This window comes from Thunnus thynnus, chromosome 7 (genome assembly GCF_963924715.1).
Source record: "Thunnus thynnus chromosome 7, fThuThy2.1, whole genome shotgun sequence".
In the NCBI taxonomy this organism is placed as follows: Eukaryota; Metazoa; Chordata; class Actinopteri; order Scombriformes; family Scombridae; genus Thunnus; species Thunnus thynnus.
The window spans coordinates 21,219,001-21,235,670 of record NC_089523.1 but is presented as its reverse complement, the minus strand read 5'-3'; the positions used below and the strand labels follow the sequence as shown (position 1 = coordinate 21,235,670).

The 16,670-nt window shown below is 41.5% G+C and overlaps 1 protein-coding gene across 5 annotated transcripts in view; it reads left to right on the top strand.

Moving 5' to 3' along the window:
* schip1 (schwannomin interacting protein 1) overlaps nucleotides 1–16,670 on the top strand; it is a 218,149-nt gene that overhangs the window by 182,495 nt on the left and 18,984 nt on the right. The window contains exon 1 of one of the 5 annotated variants that reach the window (XM_067594907.1): nucleotides 9,991–10,378. The exons of the other annotated variants lie outside the window; for them this stretch is intronic. Coding sequence (XP_067451008.1) covers nucleotides 10,349–10,378 — 30 coding nt within the window. The 5' untranslated portion in view covers nucleotides 9,991–10,348. Of the gene's footprint in view, nucleotides 1–9,990; nucleotides 10,379–16,670 lie in introns of those variants that run through there. 5 annotated transcript variants of the gene reach the window in all.

The window sequence follows — 16,670 nt, the reverse complement described above, 5'->3', positions numbered from 1 at the left end:
CTTTTTAATTTTACATGTAATGTGATGTGGCTGTTGTTAAACTGAGACAAAACTTGAGTAAGATAAATTGTTTTGCAAAAGCCTCCACATGTAATTATAGCCTAGGGCACTACATTCCTCTGCTGTCACATGTTGTCTTTTGAGTTTATATGTAACAGAAAAGTCAAATATTTAGCGACGGGAACATAAAGAGCCAGACAGCTGCACATCTGTCCATGCATCTCTGTTGACCCTCTAACAAAGAGCAGGTTCATGCTGGCAGGACTCTCTCACCATGTGGGTTGCTGCTTGGTAGCATTCTCTTTTCTGACTTTCTGGCAAAGAAAGAAAAACATCAAATATGCAGTGCACATGTATTTGAATCCTGCTTTAAATAAGCAAAGTTTTGTGCTGTACACCTGTTTTGAATGTTCTTTTACCTTGAGCCGCAGAGAAAGTTCATACAGTAAGAGCTCTGACACACCAAACCGGGCTATAAGTATTAGTGATGAGAAAGCCCCACTGTTTAATGATTTTCTGTCGCCTCATAACACCTACAGTACCAGTCAAACATTTGGACGCACTTGTGGGTCCAAACTTTTGACTGGTACTGTATGTCACCTCAGGCCTTCTGTTAAAGTTGCATTTAAACGTACTGTAAAGACTACAAGTGACTGGCAACTGACCACCAGCATGTACATACATTGTAGGAAACTAGTCAACAGGTCTTGTTATATGCTCAAAATACAAATTGAGAATATGTCAAATAAGAAGTTGCGTCTGGCACTGTAAAAGCTTGGCTTTGCACTGGTGTTGTCAGTCTATGGTCTTTTGCTCATGGAAGAAAAAAGGAAAAGGCAGAGGCAGAACTTAATAACAAACTACCTTAAATGGGTAAAATCAGTGATTCACAAGGCTGAACAGTCAGTTAGCTCTCTCACTGTTGCTGTTTCAACATGCAAACATGTCTGCTTGGAGTGTTGGAACTTAAAGATATATACTAGTGTTGTTGAAGAGTATTTATCACTGAGAAGCCTAGCATTAACCCCATGATTATTAACTGTGGTTGAAAAAAATGAAGTCAGTGTGACAAGTCAGGTTGTCTGCTATACTTCATTTGTTTGGATTTTTTTGTGCAACAACCCTGTCAAAATCCCCCCAACCAATAGAAGGCCAGGTTTAGTGTTGACCAATGAAATGACCCCTGCCTCCTTGCGGGCATGTTTGCTTTACTTCTTAGAGCATCCCGTACAGGCAGCTAGTACCTGATGAACCAGGTTCATCGGGTTGCGTTTTTCCAAAAGTTTACTCTGGCTCAACATTTCGACAGCAGTCCTGTGCAGCGCCACAGCGGCCAAAACACCCAAAGCCAAAACGCCATGTTGTGGCCATAATTCAAATTCAGATTGGTGTGAATGTGACAGTTTAACAACCAAAGCAGTGGGAGTAAAATCAGTTTTTATGACGGTTTTTTTAGCTAATGAGTGTTGAGTGAATCGCCTGTCTGCGATGATGCATCACTAGTTTTGTTCAATTTCTTAGAAAGGATCCCTGATTAACTTTCACACAGCTTCGTAGATACAGATTTAATTGGCTTGCAAGCTGCTTCGCGTATTTTCCTCACTAACATCGGCTGTAGCAGGTGCTAACAGGCTAAGCTAACAGTGTATCAGTGGCTTTGCACTAGCAGCAGTCTGGATGGAGGAGCTGCTGACCAGCCTGAGAAAACTACAACTGTGGGTCCTAATAAGAAGTAAAACTACAACTGTGGATCCGTGTTACGCTTATTACTTCAATTTTCAAGTTCAAGCGACCATCTCGCCACTCTCACACGGGCTTAACCATAGAAACGTTTATGATGAAGGTGACATCATTTTCTCCTCCAGCACACCAACAGGCGGATGCTGTGCTATGTGGCTACTATAATACTGTATGCAGCTACTATAGTAAAAATCACAGGTGCTTGTGTATAAATTAACCGTCCTTTTATTCCAAAAGTCGTAAAGAAAGCAAGGGAAGTACATTTAATAAAGCCCTGGGGGGCGGGAGTGGATGAACCTGGTTAAAGAGTACCCGCCCATAGGACAATCTAAGAAGTAAAGCGAACATGCCCACAAGGAGGCAGGAGTCATTTCATTGGTCAACACTAAACCTGGCGTTCTGTTGGTTGGGGGATTTTGACAGGGTTGTTGCACAAAAAATCCAAGAGCAGAGAAGCAATCTGAGAGCAGAAGTTCCACGAGCGCACAGAAGCAGCCTGAGTGCGAGGAGAAGAGCTGAAGCTGGAGCACTGGAAATCTGTGCAAGCAACATTATATTTGAGTGCAAGCACACAGTTTGAGCAGAAACAGAGCACATCTAAGCGCAAACAGAGGCTATTTGAGTGCGAGGGCAGGGTTTTGAGGGACAATATTACAAAATTTGAACGTGAAATCAATAAATTATGCTCTCAAATTGATATACCACGCTCTTGAATAAAGATAGGGAAATAGATCCATATATGTATTGTTGAAACATACAAACTGTAACCAGTGGAAACACAAAGGTCATAGAAATAGTGCAGGGGCATAAGTTGAAATCTCTGCCTCAGTAGTAGTGGTACTCTCTAAACTGCTCTTATCTGGTGTCAAAGTACAGTTTGATCAGTTGCATAACAACCACTCCTCCTCTAAACTTGTAAACAAACACAGAAACGCACGAACACCTTTGTATTGATGAGTAATATTGCTTCCCATCCAGTTGCTTGAGGTCGAAGGTGTGTTTGATGATCCAGAATGATGTCACCAAGGCAAGCCAGCATGTTGTGGGTAAACTAGGGCTGAGTATTGTTTAAAAAATTATGATACCACTACCAATACCAGTACCCTTAAAGTGATACCAATACCAATAGTACTTCATTCAATACCTTTTTTTTCTACTTCGTTCTATACCCATAATATGAATGGAAGCAATCAGTTGTGTGAAATGCCATCACTCCTCCCCATCCAAATTATTTTTACACAAATACATTTTGAAACTGTACAAAATTGTACAATGAAGTATTATCACCACAGACTGTATGGGTTGTAGCTCCTGCGGTAGTGGGCCGATCACATGTCACATTAAATCAAAGAATGCTTGCAGTGATTGACTGCTAGCAAAACCATACAAATACTCATTTTTTACCACATCTGGGTACAAAAAGGATCGAATGCAAGTATGGTTTGACTGGAGAAGTTTCAATACTACTTGGTACTCAGTTATTTCGGTCGATACCTTGAAGGTATCAAGTACAGATACCCAGCCCTAGGGTAAACCAAACGGAGGTGCAGCTCTGATGGGAGATAAAATGACAATATTTTAGGTAGAAAGGGATAGCTTACAGTGAAACATTCCACTACAGTTAGTCTGGATGATCATCCTGAAAGATACACAAAAACTATCACTAACACACCCTTCCTCTTATTCATTCACCCATGATTCATTGTGTATGCGTTATATCGAATCTGGCATGCATGTCAGAACACACTCATACCAAGTCTCCAACTCATTTTACTACACAGTTGCGAATCTCCACCTTCGTCTTTTTCTCCTCCTTATTCCCTCTCTCTTCCAGACATCTCCTGTCCTTCACTACCATTCCCACTCCTGTTCCCTGCTAATTGTCCTCTTCCTCAAGCTGTCAGGAAGCATTATAGTCTAATGTTCTCACACAGCCAAAATACAGCAGGAGACCATTTTTTCCCCTCCGCCTGCCTCCCCCTCTCCACCCTATGAAAACTATCAAAGAGGGGGTGCAGGCTGTGAGTGGCAGAGCGTGCTGTGGAGGAAATGGGGATTTATGTAGCTGTGAGGAGACAGCCTCTAATGTTATAGCTCCGTGTCAGTCCTCATACTGCACAGTCACCACAGAGCAACACACTCGCACACAGGCCGGCTTTATAAGTAAGAAGGAGGCGAAAAAAACAAGGTTTATTTCAAGAGGGTAACAAAAAGAGAAGGAGAGTGAAAAATTGAGAACACGGAGAAAGGTTTTATGTTTTCCAGGTAGTGAAGGATTTTAAACTCCTATCCATCACCTCTCATGTCTGCAGTCGGAGTCTAATAAAGCCTTGAGTCAGACACACATGCAGAGGCCTGTGTTTGTGCTGAGTGTGTGTGTGTGTGTGTGTGTGTGTGTGTGTGTGTGTGTGTGTGTGTGTGTGTGTGTGTGTGTGTGTGTGTGTGTGTGTGTGCGTGCACATGTGTGTGTGTGTGCGCGCCTGTGTGGACATGATCATTCATTTGGGTGGAGTTGAAACATGAAACACTGTTCTTCTCTGCTCCTAATTATAGAGCATGTGTGTGTTTGTGTGTGTGTGTGTGTGTGTGTGTGTGTGTGTGTGTGTGTGTGTGTGTGTGTGTGTGTGTGTGTGTGTGTGTGTGTGAGAGAGAGAGAGAGAGAGAGAGGTAGAGACATGGGTTGTGAACTTGGTGTCTTTATACTGGGGCTAAAAATACTGACAAGCCATGTGCAAATCACATCTACACACACACACACGCACACACAGACTGTAAACAACCAATGGTATTTTTGTCTCCATGTTTCTCACTCTTGTGTTATCTAAGCCCTTCATGTGACCGTGTGTGTGAGAGAGAGAGACAGAAAAAGAGACTTGGTGCCAGGTCATGCTGAGAGCTTCATCTGTTGCTGTAGAGAACTGAGCACAGAGCACTTTCATCTCCTCACATACCCATAACACAAGAATAATCATTCCATCAGATTCAAGCAGGGCTGCAACTTTAATTAATGAAATGTTTAGCCTGTAAAATGTCAGTAATATTTACAATATTCCTCCTGAAAATGACTAAATTTCCCTCCTGGGACCCATTACAATTTCCTAAAGCCTAATATGACTTCTTCATATTGCTTGTTTTGTCTTAATAACAGTCCAAACCCCCCAAACTATTCAGTTTACTATCACATAAGAAAAAGAGAAGCAGCAAATCATCACAGTTGAGAAGCTGGAACTAAGGAATTTTTGGCGTTTTTCTTCTAAAAAGTTTAAAGTGATATCAAAATAGTTGCTGATCATTGTTCTGTCGAGCTAAATGACTAATCTAGGGCTGCAACTAATGATTATTTTCATTATGATTCGTATTGCTGATGATTTTCTTAATTAATAATTTTGGTCTATAAAATTTTTCTTTTTTTTTGGAAAAAAAAAGAAAAAATCCACAATTTTTCACCATGACAACATTTTGTTTTGTCTGACAGTCCAAAACCAAAACATTATAAATTTACACTGATATAAAACAGAGAAAAACATCGTATCCTCACATTTGAGAAGCTGAAGCCAGAGAATGCTTGGCATTTTTGCATGAAAAGTCTCTGCAGATTGATATACTATTAATAAATTAATTAATTGACTAATTATTTCAGCTTTAAAGGTGCAGTGTGTAGAATTTAGTGGCATCTAGCAGAACATACTTTGCAGAAATGGAATATAATATTCATAAGTATGTTTAATTAGCGTATAATCACCTAAAAATAAGAATCGTGTTTTCATTAGCTTAGAATGAACCCTTTATATCTACATAGGAAGCGGGTACTCTTCAACAGAGCCCGCCATGTTGCACTACTATGTTTCTAGCCCAGAATGGTCAAACCAAACGCTGGTGCCTTTTGCGTTTTTTCGCAGCCACCGTAGGTTCTCCTACACGCTTGGAAGGGGAGGGGGAGGGCTATTCAGTTGGTTGCAATCTGCAACCTCACTGCTAAATGCTAGTAAATCCTACACACCGCAACTTTAAGTTAGTTTGTTCTACTTTTTTATCATTTACCTCTTACTTTCCCCCATTTTGTATCTGCAGTCAAGACATCAAGAGGCACATGAACATATCTGTTTTATGTCTTAGCTGCTTATTATTCACTGTGTGTCACAGCTCCTGTTTCATAATAGACTGTGTCTGTGGTGGTCAGCTACTCATTTAATCAGTTGGTAGGCTACACAGTTTTGTTGTGGCACATTTAAAAATATGAAACAAACCTTACTACAGCCTGGTGGTCACAGCATGTTCAGTCTTTCCACCACCAAAGGCAGACATACAGTCCTCGTTAGAATAACCTCTGGTGGCTGATCATAAGAATGAGCACACACAAACACATATACACACACAGAAACACACACATACACACACACGCACTCCTTGGCCTTCCACATCAGTTCCTCCCTGTCAGAGCGAGCTCATTACCGCCAGAATCTGGCCCTCACACTGAGCCAACCTGCTTTGCTATGCAGTGTTTTTACACTGGCACAAAATGTCAGCTCGCTAAAAGCATCTGAGCTCCCCTCTTCCCGCTGAGAGGGAGAGGGAGAAGGAGGCAGAGAGAAAGAGAGGGAAGGAGGAGGACGATCAAGAAAAGTAATGAAAAGAAAGCAAATGTAGTTACACTGAAAGGCCAGAGAGAAAGAGGAAGGAGGGGTAGATGGCAACGAGGCTAAAAAAGAGAGAGGGCAAGCTGTTTGTCAGAGAAAGGGAGGAGGCATCACAGCATGACTGAGATTCATGTATTTTCCATGAGCTGTACGGAGTGGCACAGGGCATTATTTACCACCTACAGTATCATTTCCAGCTCTTTCTATATCCCACTAGTTACAGTAGAGTGAACCACCATGTTATTCACTTGGTGATCAGTGACTTTTGATTAAGTATTCATTATTTCTGTTTGCATCTATAAATAAACCCACATAGCAGAGTTAAATACACAGAGCCTAACATGAGTGTTGTTTTGATGTGCGGGATGAGAGGAGATGCTCCAGTGCTCAGTGTGCACTACAACGCTCCCTCACAGCAAAAGTGACACGCATAATAGCAATTTCTCCTACTCTAAGCAGGCGTAATTGACATGCTACTGTTGAAACCCGCCATTAGAATCAGCATACAGCTATGTTTAGTGTTCTCTTTTCTTCACTTTTGTTCATTTTCCTATCAGTTTTCATATTTAACACCACCCAGCTCAGCCCAGAGGAATATCTCATAATGTGGCCAGTGTGTGGGAGGCTAAAATGTGGTCTGCCTGCCTGTTTGTCTTCACTAAATAATATTTGTCATCTGTGTTGATTTAGGCCACTTAAATAATCACAGTTTTTGGAGTTTGTCTGTTTTTTGCTGCTTATTTTTTTGTTATTTGAGAATCAGGGATTGCACATTATACATTCTTGATAGTGTTTTCTGTTATATTGTGAATAAAGAGGTGCTTTCTCAGTCTCCACCTGTGCTGTGACTCAGATTGTAACCTTGACAACAGTGTGAAGGTCAGCAGGGGGGTGTCTTTGGACTGACTGCTGCCATGGTGATAGAGGAGAGACAGGGGGTTGCTGTGGCTTCTTATATCAAAGCATGGCTCACAGATGTTGGACATCAAAGATGTTTTTCTTTTTGCTCCTGTGTATGCGTGCGCCTGCCTGAGAGCACATGTGCATCAGAAAGAGAAATCAGTACCATGGATTTGTGTTCAGAAATGGAAGGCATTAGGCTTTAGTGCATCTGAAGCTGTCAAGACTAGTGCACACAATCATTGACTCACTACATCAGGGTTTGGCTTCCATTTTGATTTTTTTCACTCATTAAATCTATAGCCCCACTAAAGGTTGGGGTATGCTTGAGACAAATTAGTTTGTACAAAGTGTTGTCTGACCACATCTACAGGCAAAAGTCTTAAGTCTGGTTGAAAAGCCTGCCATCATAGAGAATGGAGAGATGCGATGAATCATACAAATGAGAGGCACTTATGGTGTTACACTGCACACAAAAAGTGAAGAAAGTAGATGTGTGAAAAATGAAAAAAGAGCACTTCCTCATACCTGACCAATCGCTGCATGTGCATTGATGTTGTATCGTCTGCTTTTTGTAAGTCTTGTTAGGTTTGTTTCTTTTAATGTATAACATAAACCTACCCAGCGACAGCGAAAGATAAAATTTGCTAATGGCTAAATTTGTCACATTTACATCATACTGATATCAATTAAAGGTCCAGTGTGTAAGATTTAGTGGCATCTAGCGGAACGGACTTGGTATAAATGGAATATAATATTCATAAGTATGTTTTAATTAGTGTATAATCACCTGAAGATAAGAATCATTGTGTTTTCGTTACCTTAGAATGAGCCCTTTATATCTACATAGGGAGCGGGACCCTTTCCACATAGGCCACCATGTTGCACCGCCATGTTTCTACTATAGCCAAGAAAGGACAATAGTCAATAGACAATTAGTCAGTCCAGCAAAGCATGGACATGGCATTGAAAAAAAATAACCTTTCTACCGTTCTACCTCCTGAGCCACAACCGCCCCTAGAAGACTTATCACCTTTCCTACAATGTCAACAAAAACTGAAAATACATAAGCTTTGTAAAAGTAGAATCAATGGCAGAGCTGTTATATTGGATTCCATTAGATTGCACAGGTGTTCCCAATAAAGTACTCAGTGAGTGACTTAAGCAGCCACTTTTTTATTCTCTCTGCCATTTCTCACTAAGCTTTACTGTTTTTCCCCTCATTTACTGTACGCCTGTAAACTCAGCATACGCTTAAGAGTTCTTTTAAGAACCCCAGTTAGTAGCCTCCAGTGTAAGGAAACAACTTTATCACAAGCCAACGTCATGCACAGATAATTATATCCAAGGTTAGTGTGGCAGGATTGGCACCGTTCCACTCTGCTCCAGCTGGGCACCATGCGGCAGGCCAAAGCAAAGCCAGTGATGTGCAGGGTTTGAGCAGAGAGATCAGAGCAGGGAGCACATCGATCCACTTCCATGTCATTAAACCCAAGAGTGGTGTTATCGGGAAAAGCAGCGTCACCCAGCAGACATCAATATCAGATAGAGAGATCTAGCCAGAGAGGAAGGATGAGATAACAGGAGGCGTATGTACCTTTCCAAAAAAGACAAACATCAAAAACTCAAACAGATGTGTGATTTAATTGCATCAGGATGTCACATTCTTGTGCAAAGCTGTTCCACTGCTTTAATGGGAGTGTTGATAGAGGAGCAAAATAGAGATGCAGAACTCTAATAGAAACTTCAAACATCTTTGAGTAAGTGATTCATTGTGATTATTTTTTAAGTATATTGTTAATGCCAAAAATTCTGTGTTTCCAACTTGTCAAATGTGATGGTTTGCTGCTTTTCTCTGATTTTTCTCTGATAATTACAATTGTCAACCCAATGCTGATATCTCAAGATGGAGAGAGTCTCAGTGAGATCAAAACGAACAGACAAATCAGACAACAAAGAAACTGATTTATAACATTGATGGGTAGATGCCAGGATGGAGATATGGATGAAGAGATGGAGAAGGGAGAAAGGATTATGTGAGTAGGTTGGCCTGTGTGTGGATTACAGACAGGCCATCTGCCATCACGAGATTATAATCCCACAAAGAGACAGACAAAGAATCAGGGGAGGCTGTGCATACCATGCAATACTCAAATACTGTGTATACTTTTACACAGTGAGAGAAACACATCAGTGAGACATCTTTATCTAAATAAAATAGTCTAAAACGGGCAAAATGTTAGTTTGAATCAGGAACTATCTTGTCAAAGAATGAGTGAACATTACTAGATATTCAATACCAGCTTTTTGATACTTGAGGTTCAATACCCAGCTCTACTTTAGTTTTATGACTTTATAGCATTGCATCATTTGTTTTGTTGACTATTCATGCAGTGCAGATAGGATTAAGATTAAGGTTAAAGATTTAAAGTCATTCCTCTGCCCTTGTTCCTCTCCCCTGTCTCTGTGTCCCTGTCTGGCATGACTCCATATGAAACAGCAGAATGACATCCCAACACTGACCCGCGCCACCCTCCTCTCTCCCTCCCTGCCTCCCTCCTTTTTCCACCATCCCCTCTCCCCACTGGCCAACTCTGCATACACTCAGTCCACCAGCTCCTCCCCCATTTCAGTCCAAACCAGACAGAGAGAGGCAACCGGGAGTGTACTCTGCTTTTCACTGCTCCCCTCCCTCTCTCCCTCTTTCTCTCTCTCTCTCTCTCTCTCTCTCGTTCTCACACCCCTCCTCCAGTCTCTCGCTCCCCTCCCTCTCTCGGCTTTGGGGAAGCAGCGATCAGACCCTGCCCTTCTCTTTTGACAAACAGACAGACCAGAAAACAAGCAGAAAACAGAGATAGAAAGAAGCAGTGAAGACTGAACTGAATGGCAAGGAGAGGCAAGCAGGAGAAGTGGTGATTGATTTTTTGTTAGTTGGATCAAGCGCAGGGCGGGATCCTTCCTCTCCTCTCTTCTCCTCTCCGCTGGAATACCACTGCAGGGCTGGGAATCTTATCCCAGTCCCACTCCAGCTCTCCCAGCTCAGCCAGCTCCGCTCTAGGATGCTGTGAAGGATGGTCCACCAGGAAAACTGTTCTTACCAGGTAGTTCTCAGATTTAGATGACATTTAAGTTAATTGCTAATGTCTTTTTTTCATTTTGACACAAGCTGCTGTGATTTTGTTGTTGGTGTTAGCTTGGCTGATTGTGGCACTATCATATTTTGTCAGTTTATCATAAATCCTTAAATGTCATATTGAAACTAAGAAATTGCTGCACAGCTTTGGACTTGTGTGTCATTGCGGAGACTCAGACCTGTGTAGGAGCTGTCTTTTGTGTTACGTGATTGTGTTGTGAATCTGATGGCTGGCTGGTTGCTAAGAGAGCACTTGACTCAAGGGAATAATGTCCTACCTCCCCTCCACCTCCTCCTCATCCAGCCTCATCAATCCATGTCAAAGGAGGCGATGAGGTGTGCAAGTTTTTGGTGTCATGACTGAACTCTGTGTGTGTGTGTAAATGTGTTCTGTGCTCTGAGTTTCATGTAGATGATGCGTTAATTATTAAATTCGGACACCGTGGTGAAAAATAGGATTTAAATGTGAATAGTTGCTTGGAGGGGTTGTGCTTGTGTGTGCATTCATGTCTATGAGTGTCTGTGTGTGTAATTCCTGTACATGTGACAGCAGTGTCCCACTTTATCTAAAGAGGAATTGGGAGGGATGAAGCAGTCGTGATTAAAGGAAAGCAAACACATCACAGCTGTACATCCGATTTTCTACAACCAGCTCTGCAAGGGAAGAGAGTCTGCAATGCAGTAGAGATGGAGAGTGGGAACAAGCAGAGAGGTAGATGAAAGGCAAAAGAGACGAGCGGAATATGCCAGGGGAGGCGTTGAGGGGGAAAGATGGAGCTTCTTTGATGGGGAGAAGCAAGTGCAGAAGCAGGGAGGGAAAAGCTGCAGAGGAAGTGATGAGAAAGAAACATGAGGGTTCGAAAGAGATGGGTGGATGGGCCTTTTGGGTGTGATATCAACATGCAACATGCAACATGAAACTTGGAAGTCTAAATTCTGTCCTCCAACTATGTGACTTTCCTTTGGGGTTTAATGGAACAGCGTTTGAAAAAAAAAGTGAGAGTGATCTATGTATTGCTGTTTCTTGTGTGGGATTTGTCTTAGCGTAGCTGAAGGGCTTCAAACTGGTTGCTAACAATTGTAAGCACTCACCTCCCTGGCATTATCAACAGTTATAAAAGCTGATCTCTTGTCAGCTCCATTCACATCCTCTTAAAGCTCAAGATTAGGCTTAGGATTTAATAAACTGCCCTCAGGCCTCCAGTTTGGGATTTTTGCGGTGAGAAAACGACTCACATTATTTAACAAATAATTTGTATTAATCTTGGTACATGTTCTACATATTTGTATGTCAGGAGGGTGGATTTTCTGTGGGTGAGTGAAAGAGCGGTTGTGTAACAGGATAAGGATTTCCTGCCGTGTTCAGTGTAGATAAAAGCTAGATGGAGCAACGGAAAGATGGACGGAAAGAGGTGAAGATAACATGCCGAGGGGCTAGTGTAGAGATAGCGGATGAAAGGCAGAGATGAAACAGTAGCAGAAGAAGTATTGACTATACAGCCTGAGTAAAGAGAAGCAAGAGATGGGTAGAAAGAGAGCGATGAGAACGGCGTGCAGCTTTCTGAGCAGACGGAGATTATACATGATAGGGAGAATGGAAAAAATAATCGACGCCAGTTTAATCTAGGGAATGAAAATTCAGGGGGATGCTGAAAAAAAGTTTATTGACAGTGGGAGAATGGGAAGCAAGTTGTCATATTGCAAGGAGTGAACCAGAAAAGAGAGATGGAGTGAATAAGAGAAAGAACGAGAGCAGCGGTAAGCGGAACAGAGGGTTCTGGCTCTGATAACAGCGACTCTCTGGAGGCCCCTCAATTAGACTGGTAACCTGGCAACCAGCAGTGAGACAGCGCCCCTCACACATACACACACCGGAGGATGGGAAGAAGTAAAGGGTGATGGGGGAAAGAACAGAGGACTAGAGGAAGAGAAAGGATTAATGAGAGGGAACGAGAGAAGGGTTTAATTAGGGAATAAAGTGAACAAGGAGTGGTGAAGGCAGGGTGTTGTCCCTGTGTCTCCGTTTGTCTCCTGGGACAGTCTAGTCTATGTCTTGGGGCAATCTTTGTTTTGGTTATCAACGGCGCTGTTTTCCTCCACTTTTAGTAAGGTGTGGTGTTCATCTTACTGTATTTGGCTACTGGTGGCTAAGAGATGAGAAAAGGATGAAAAGTAGTGGAAGGAAATGGAAAGCGTCTGTCCTTCCCTGTTTGTTCACCCTGTAATGTTAAGGCAAGCTCCCTCCCACTTAATGTCAAAAACCATTAGCCAATTAAGTCTCAGGCTGACCCAAAAAAACCAATAAATTGACCATTTGACCCGTAGTCAACCAAAAACCATCCATCGATTTAAGCCCTGTCAGGAGGAGTAGATGCATCATGGATCAATTTTACAAATAAACTATGAGAGCAAAAAGGACAAAATAAAATGCTCATCATTATATCACAAGAACAATCAATCATCAGCCAATCTACTGTCTGCAGCCATCTCCTTCATCTCGATGCAGCATTTCATTTTATTAAGTGCTTAAGTGAGCTGAAACCATGCTTTTGTTCATTGTGTTTACTACAGGCTGAGGTCTCAATATGTCATCCTGTTTTCAGATTCTCCTGTAAATCTATAAATCCGGTGGAGCTGTTTTGCTGTCAGCAGCAGCAGCAGCACAAGCAGGGTGAAGGGTGATGGTGAGATTTATCCGCTTGGCCACAGTATGTCATCTCGGGCCGTAGGAATACTGTCAGCTTGCCAAGGCCTCAGGAACTCTGATTGAATGTTGGATCCTGTCACACACAGCATGTGTATATATGTATGTCTGTGTGTGTGAGAGAGAAAGTATGTGTATTTATGTTATCCATATGTGTATACAAGTGCATGCAGTTTTTCAAGCTGGCTGGCAGAGCGATGAAGGAGAGCTCCAGTGTCAGAACAGTGTAACAGTGTATGAGGTGTGGCCTAATGAATTATAAATGAGGACTAGCAGCACAGTAGATACCGCTGATGGATCATACTAGAATGACAGAATTGAGGGTTGACAGTAAACCAAATGTATGGTATTATTGATATCCAATAAATGGTCTAAAACCCATGTAATTAAACTGTAAATAACTCTAACAAACATTGTTATCTAACCAGAAGTTCATCAGTAGCGAGACAACAGAAAAAGAAACATCATGCCATGATGCCATGCATATTTAAACAAGTCATGCTAGCAGCTCTGTGAGGCTGTATTTTGGCACAGTAGTACTTTGAGCATCGGCATGCTAACATGTTCACACTGATAATGCTAACATGCTGATGTTTAGCAGGTATACTGTTGACCATATGCACCATCTTAGTGTAGCATGTTAGTATGCTAACATTTGCTAAATAGCACTAAATACAAGGTCTAGCTGAGACTGATGAGAATGTCATTAGTTTTGCAGGCATTTGGTTAGAGAAATTATCATTTTGATCTGATGATGGCACTAGATTGAAGGTTAGGAGATCACAAAAGTTTATACAAATTCATCCTGAGGGGGATATGAATGTTACACTACAATTTTTATAGAAATCCATCCAGTAATTGTTATGACATTTCACTCAAAAACACAAATTTGAACCTCATGGTTCTAGAGGAGAAAAACGTGGATCACCAAACACAGTGGTACACATTGTCTTGGAACCAACAAAGAAAACTGATTCATCCTCCTGGGACCATGAATTTCTGCAGAGAATTTCACAGCAATCCGTCATAATAGTTGTTGAGATAGTACAGTCCGGACCAAAACAGTGGACTGACCAACCTATAGACTGACATTGCCTTCCCTAAAAATCTTAAAATCCTAAAATAGTCCATGTTGTTCCATTTAATGTTATTGAGGTAAGCATGACAGCTTATCTTGATGTAGACTTCAGGACTGTCCAGAGCACTATTAACCAGTGTCAGATTGGAAAAGAAGAGGACTATTACCTCTAGTACCTACACAGATTTAACAAGACACAAGTATTATTTGTAATAAAATTGTTACACATAGTACATAATTTGTCAAAACTAAAGCTCCCTCAAACACTGGCCTCTATGACACAGTGTGTTTGAGTTAACGGACTTCCCGATGGGCCGCCCCGTGCTCCTTTCGCAGCCCAATTTGTTTGGAACACAGAGCATTGCCATGGAGAAATTCTCACCACGTTGCTATGGTAGCAGCCCCCATTCTTTTCCTCCTCTTTCCAAAATAAGATCGGATCTGAGTCTCTAGTGTTCCTTTCAAATGTGGCAGGAAATGTGATATGCTGTTATAATATCACACGATTATATGCAGAAACATCACACATGCATTTGCAGATACAGGAACTCATAAACAAGCATGAAGCGGGACTGACAGAAAGAGCGAGGGCATCGCAAGTGTAGGTGCATTCGTATCAAGCATATGCACGTTCACACACATACACACACACACACACAGTGCCATTGGCCTTGGATGCCAGGCTTACAGGAGGTGCCAGGAACCCACTCTCCCACAGTCACCCTCTGTTCACTTGGAACAATACACCATTCTGTGTCTGTCTGTATGTGTCTATCTCTCCCTCTCTCGCTCTCTCAGCTGACCTGACAGTCAAGCCATCATCTACATCAGAGGAATTAACCTGTGTGTGTGTCTGAGAGAGAGTGTGTTTGTCTCAAATAGTCAGCTGAAAGTATCCTCAGTCTTTGGTCTTGAACTGTGATCGAGGCAATATATTCATGTACACGTTTGTAAGTGTATGTGTGTGTTGCCTGCTTCTCATGCCCAGGTAGCCAAGATACCCCTTCCCTCTCTACCTCCTATCCCATTTGAATCAGCAGTGACTTCACCTTCACTATGAAGTCAGCCTCAGTAATGAAGCAGAGAACCAGCGGGCCCCACCCTTCAGCCCCAAACAGGCCACTCTCACACACAACTAACACCGGTTTTATTGGCTTGTGTGTGCCTGTGTGTGTGTGTGTGTCTGTTGTCTATATTGTCCCCGGCAGCAGCAGTCCAGCGTGGGTGGATTCAGGAGAGAGCCAAACAATTCGCTGTACTCTACCCATAATCCTTAGGGATCAACACTGAATCAAACCTACTTCCTATTTTTTCATTTAACCCCTGTGTGTGTGTTGGAGTGGAGCATGCATGTTCAGATGAGCTTTGATGTTGTCAGGCAAATGCTTTTTCCCCCAGCTGTCTGATTATTTTTCTATCTTCTCTCTCTCTCAGCAGAGGAACAGATGAATGTGACTCATGTTCATCGTGTATCACTTGGCGTTCTCTTCCTTAGATACGTTTGTCCTTGGCTGGCTATTTTATTTCTTATCTGATATCCTTGTCTTCCCATTAGATCTCTGACTGTCTAGTATGATTCATCTTTTGAATCAGTCCACAGGTGGAGGTTTTGATGCTTTAAAAAAAAGACGGAAACAGTATAGAAATTTGAAACAGCTCCTGCTCCACTTGCAGGCAGGGTTAAGGTTTTGCGTATTTCTTCAAAGCTTAAAAGAGCGTTATTTTTTTAGCGTGTTTATATCTATAGTAACTTGACAGGTATAAGATATTTTTCATATCACCTTGCAGCAAGCCTTGAACATGTGTATATTGATTATACGTAGCCTCGAATAGGGGATGACATGCACCATCTGCAATGCAGGTATCATTACTGCTTGCAGGTAATTGGTAATCAATAGAACAAAATGTCAGTGTGTGGTATATAAATAAAAAGTAAGTGTCCAAGGAGAAGATTAGACATTTCTTATTATAGTATGAGAGCTGGATATTTTTGGAAAATTGCCAGTACTGTTGTATAAGGTTTTTGCAAAACTAGGACTGCAACTAATGATTATTTTCATTATTGACTAATCTTCTGATTACTTTTTTTGACTAATCAATTAATCATTGTGGTCTATAAAAATATCAAAAAACAATTTCCCAGAGCCCAAGGTGATGTCATGAAATTGATGATGTCATATTTGGCATTTTTGCTTGAAAATGACTTAAAGGATTATTAATCGGTTATCAAAATAGTTGCTGATTCATTTCTGTCCATTGACTAATCAATTAATTGACTAATGGTTGCAGCTCTACACAAAACCCTTTTTTCTGCTTAACAAAATAATCTACTGCTCTCAAATGCATTACAGTTGTATTTAATTTTGTTTCAATAAAAGTGGGACATACAAGAATAAAAATATAAAATATAGTCTAAATCTTGCAAAATTATCATTTAAATCTGAAAATATCTGAACAAAGAATGAGAACAACAACGAT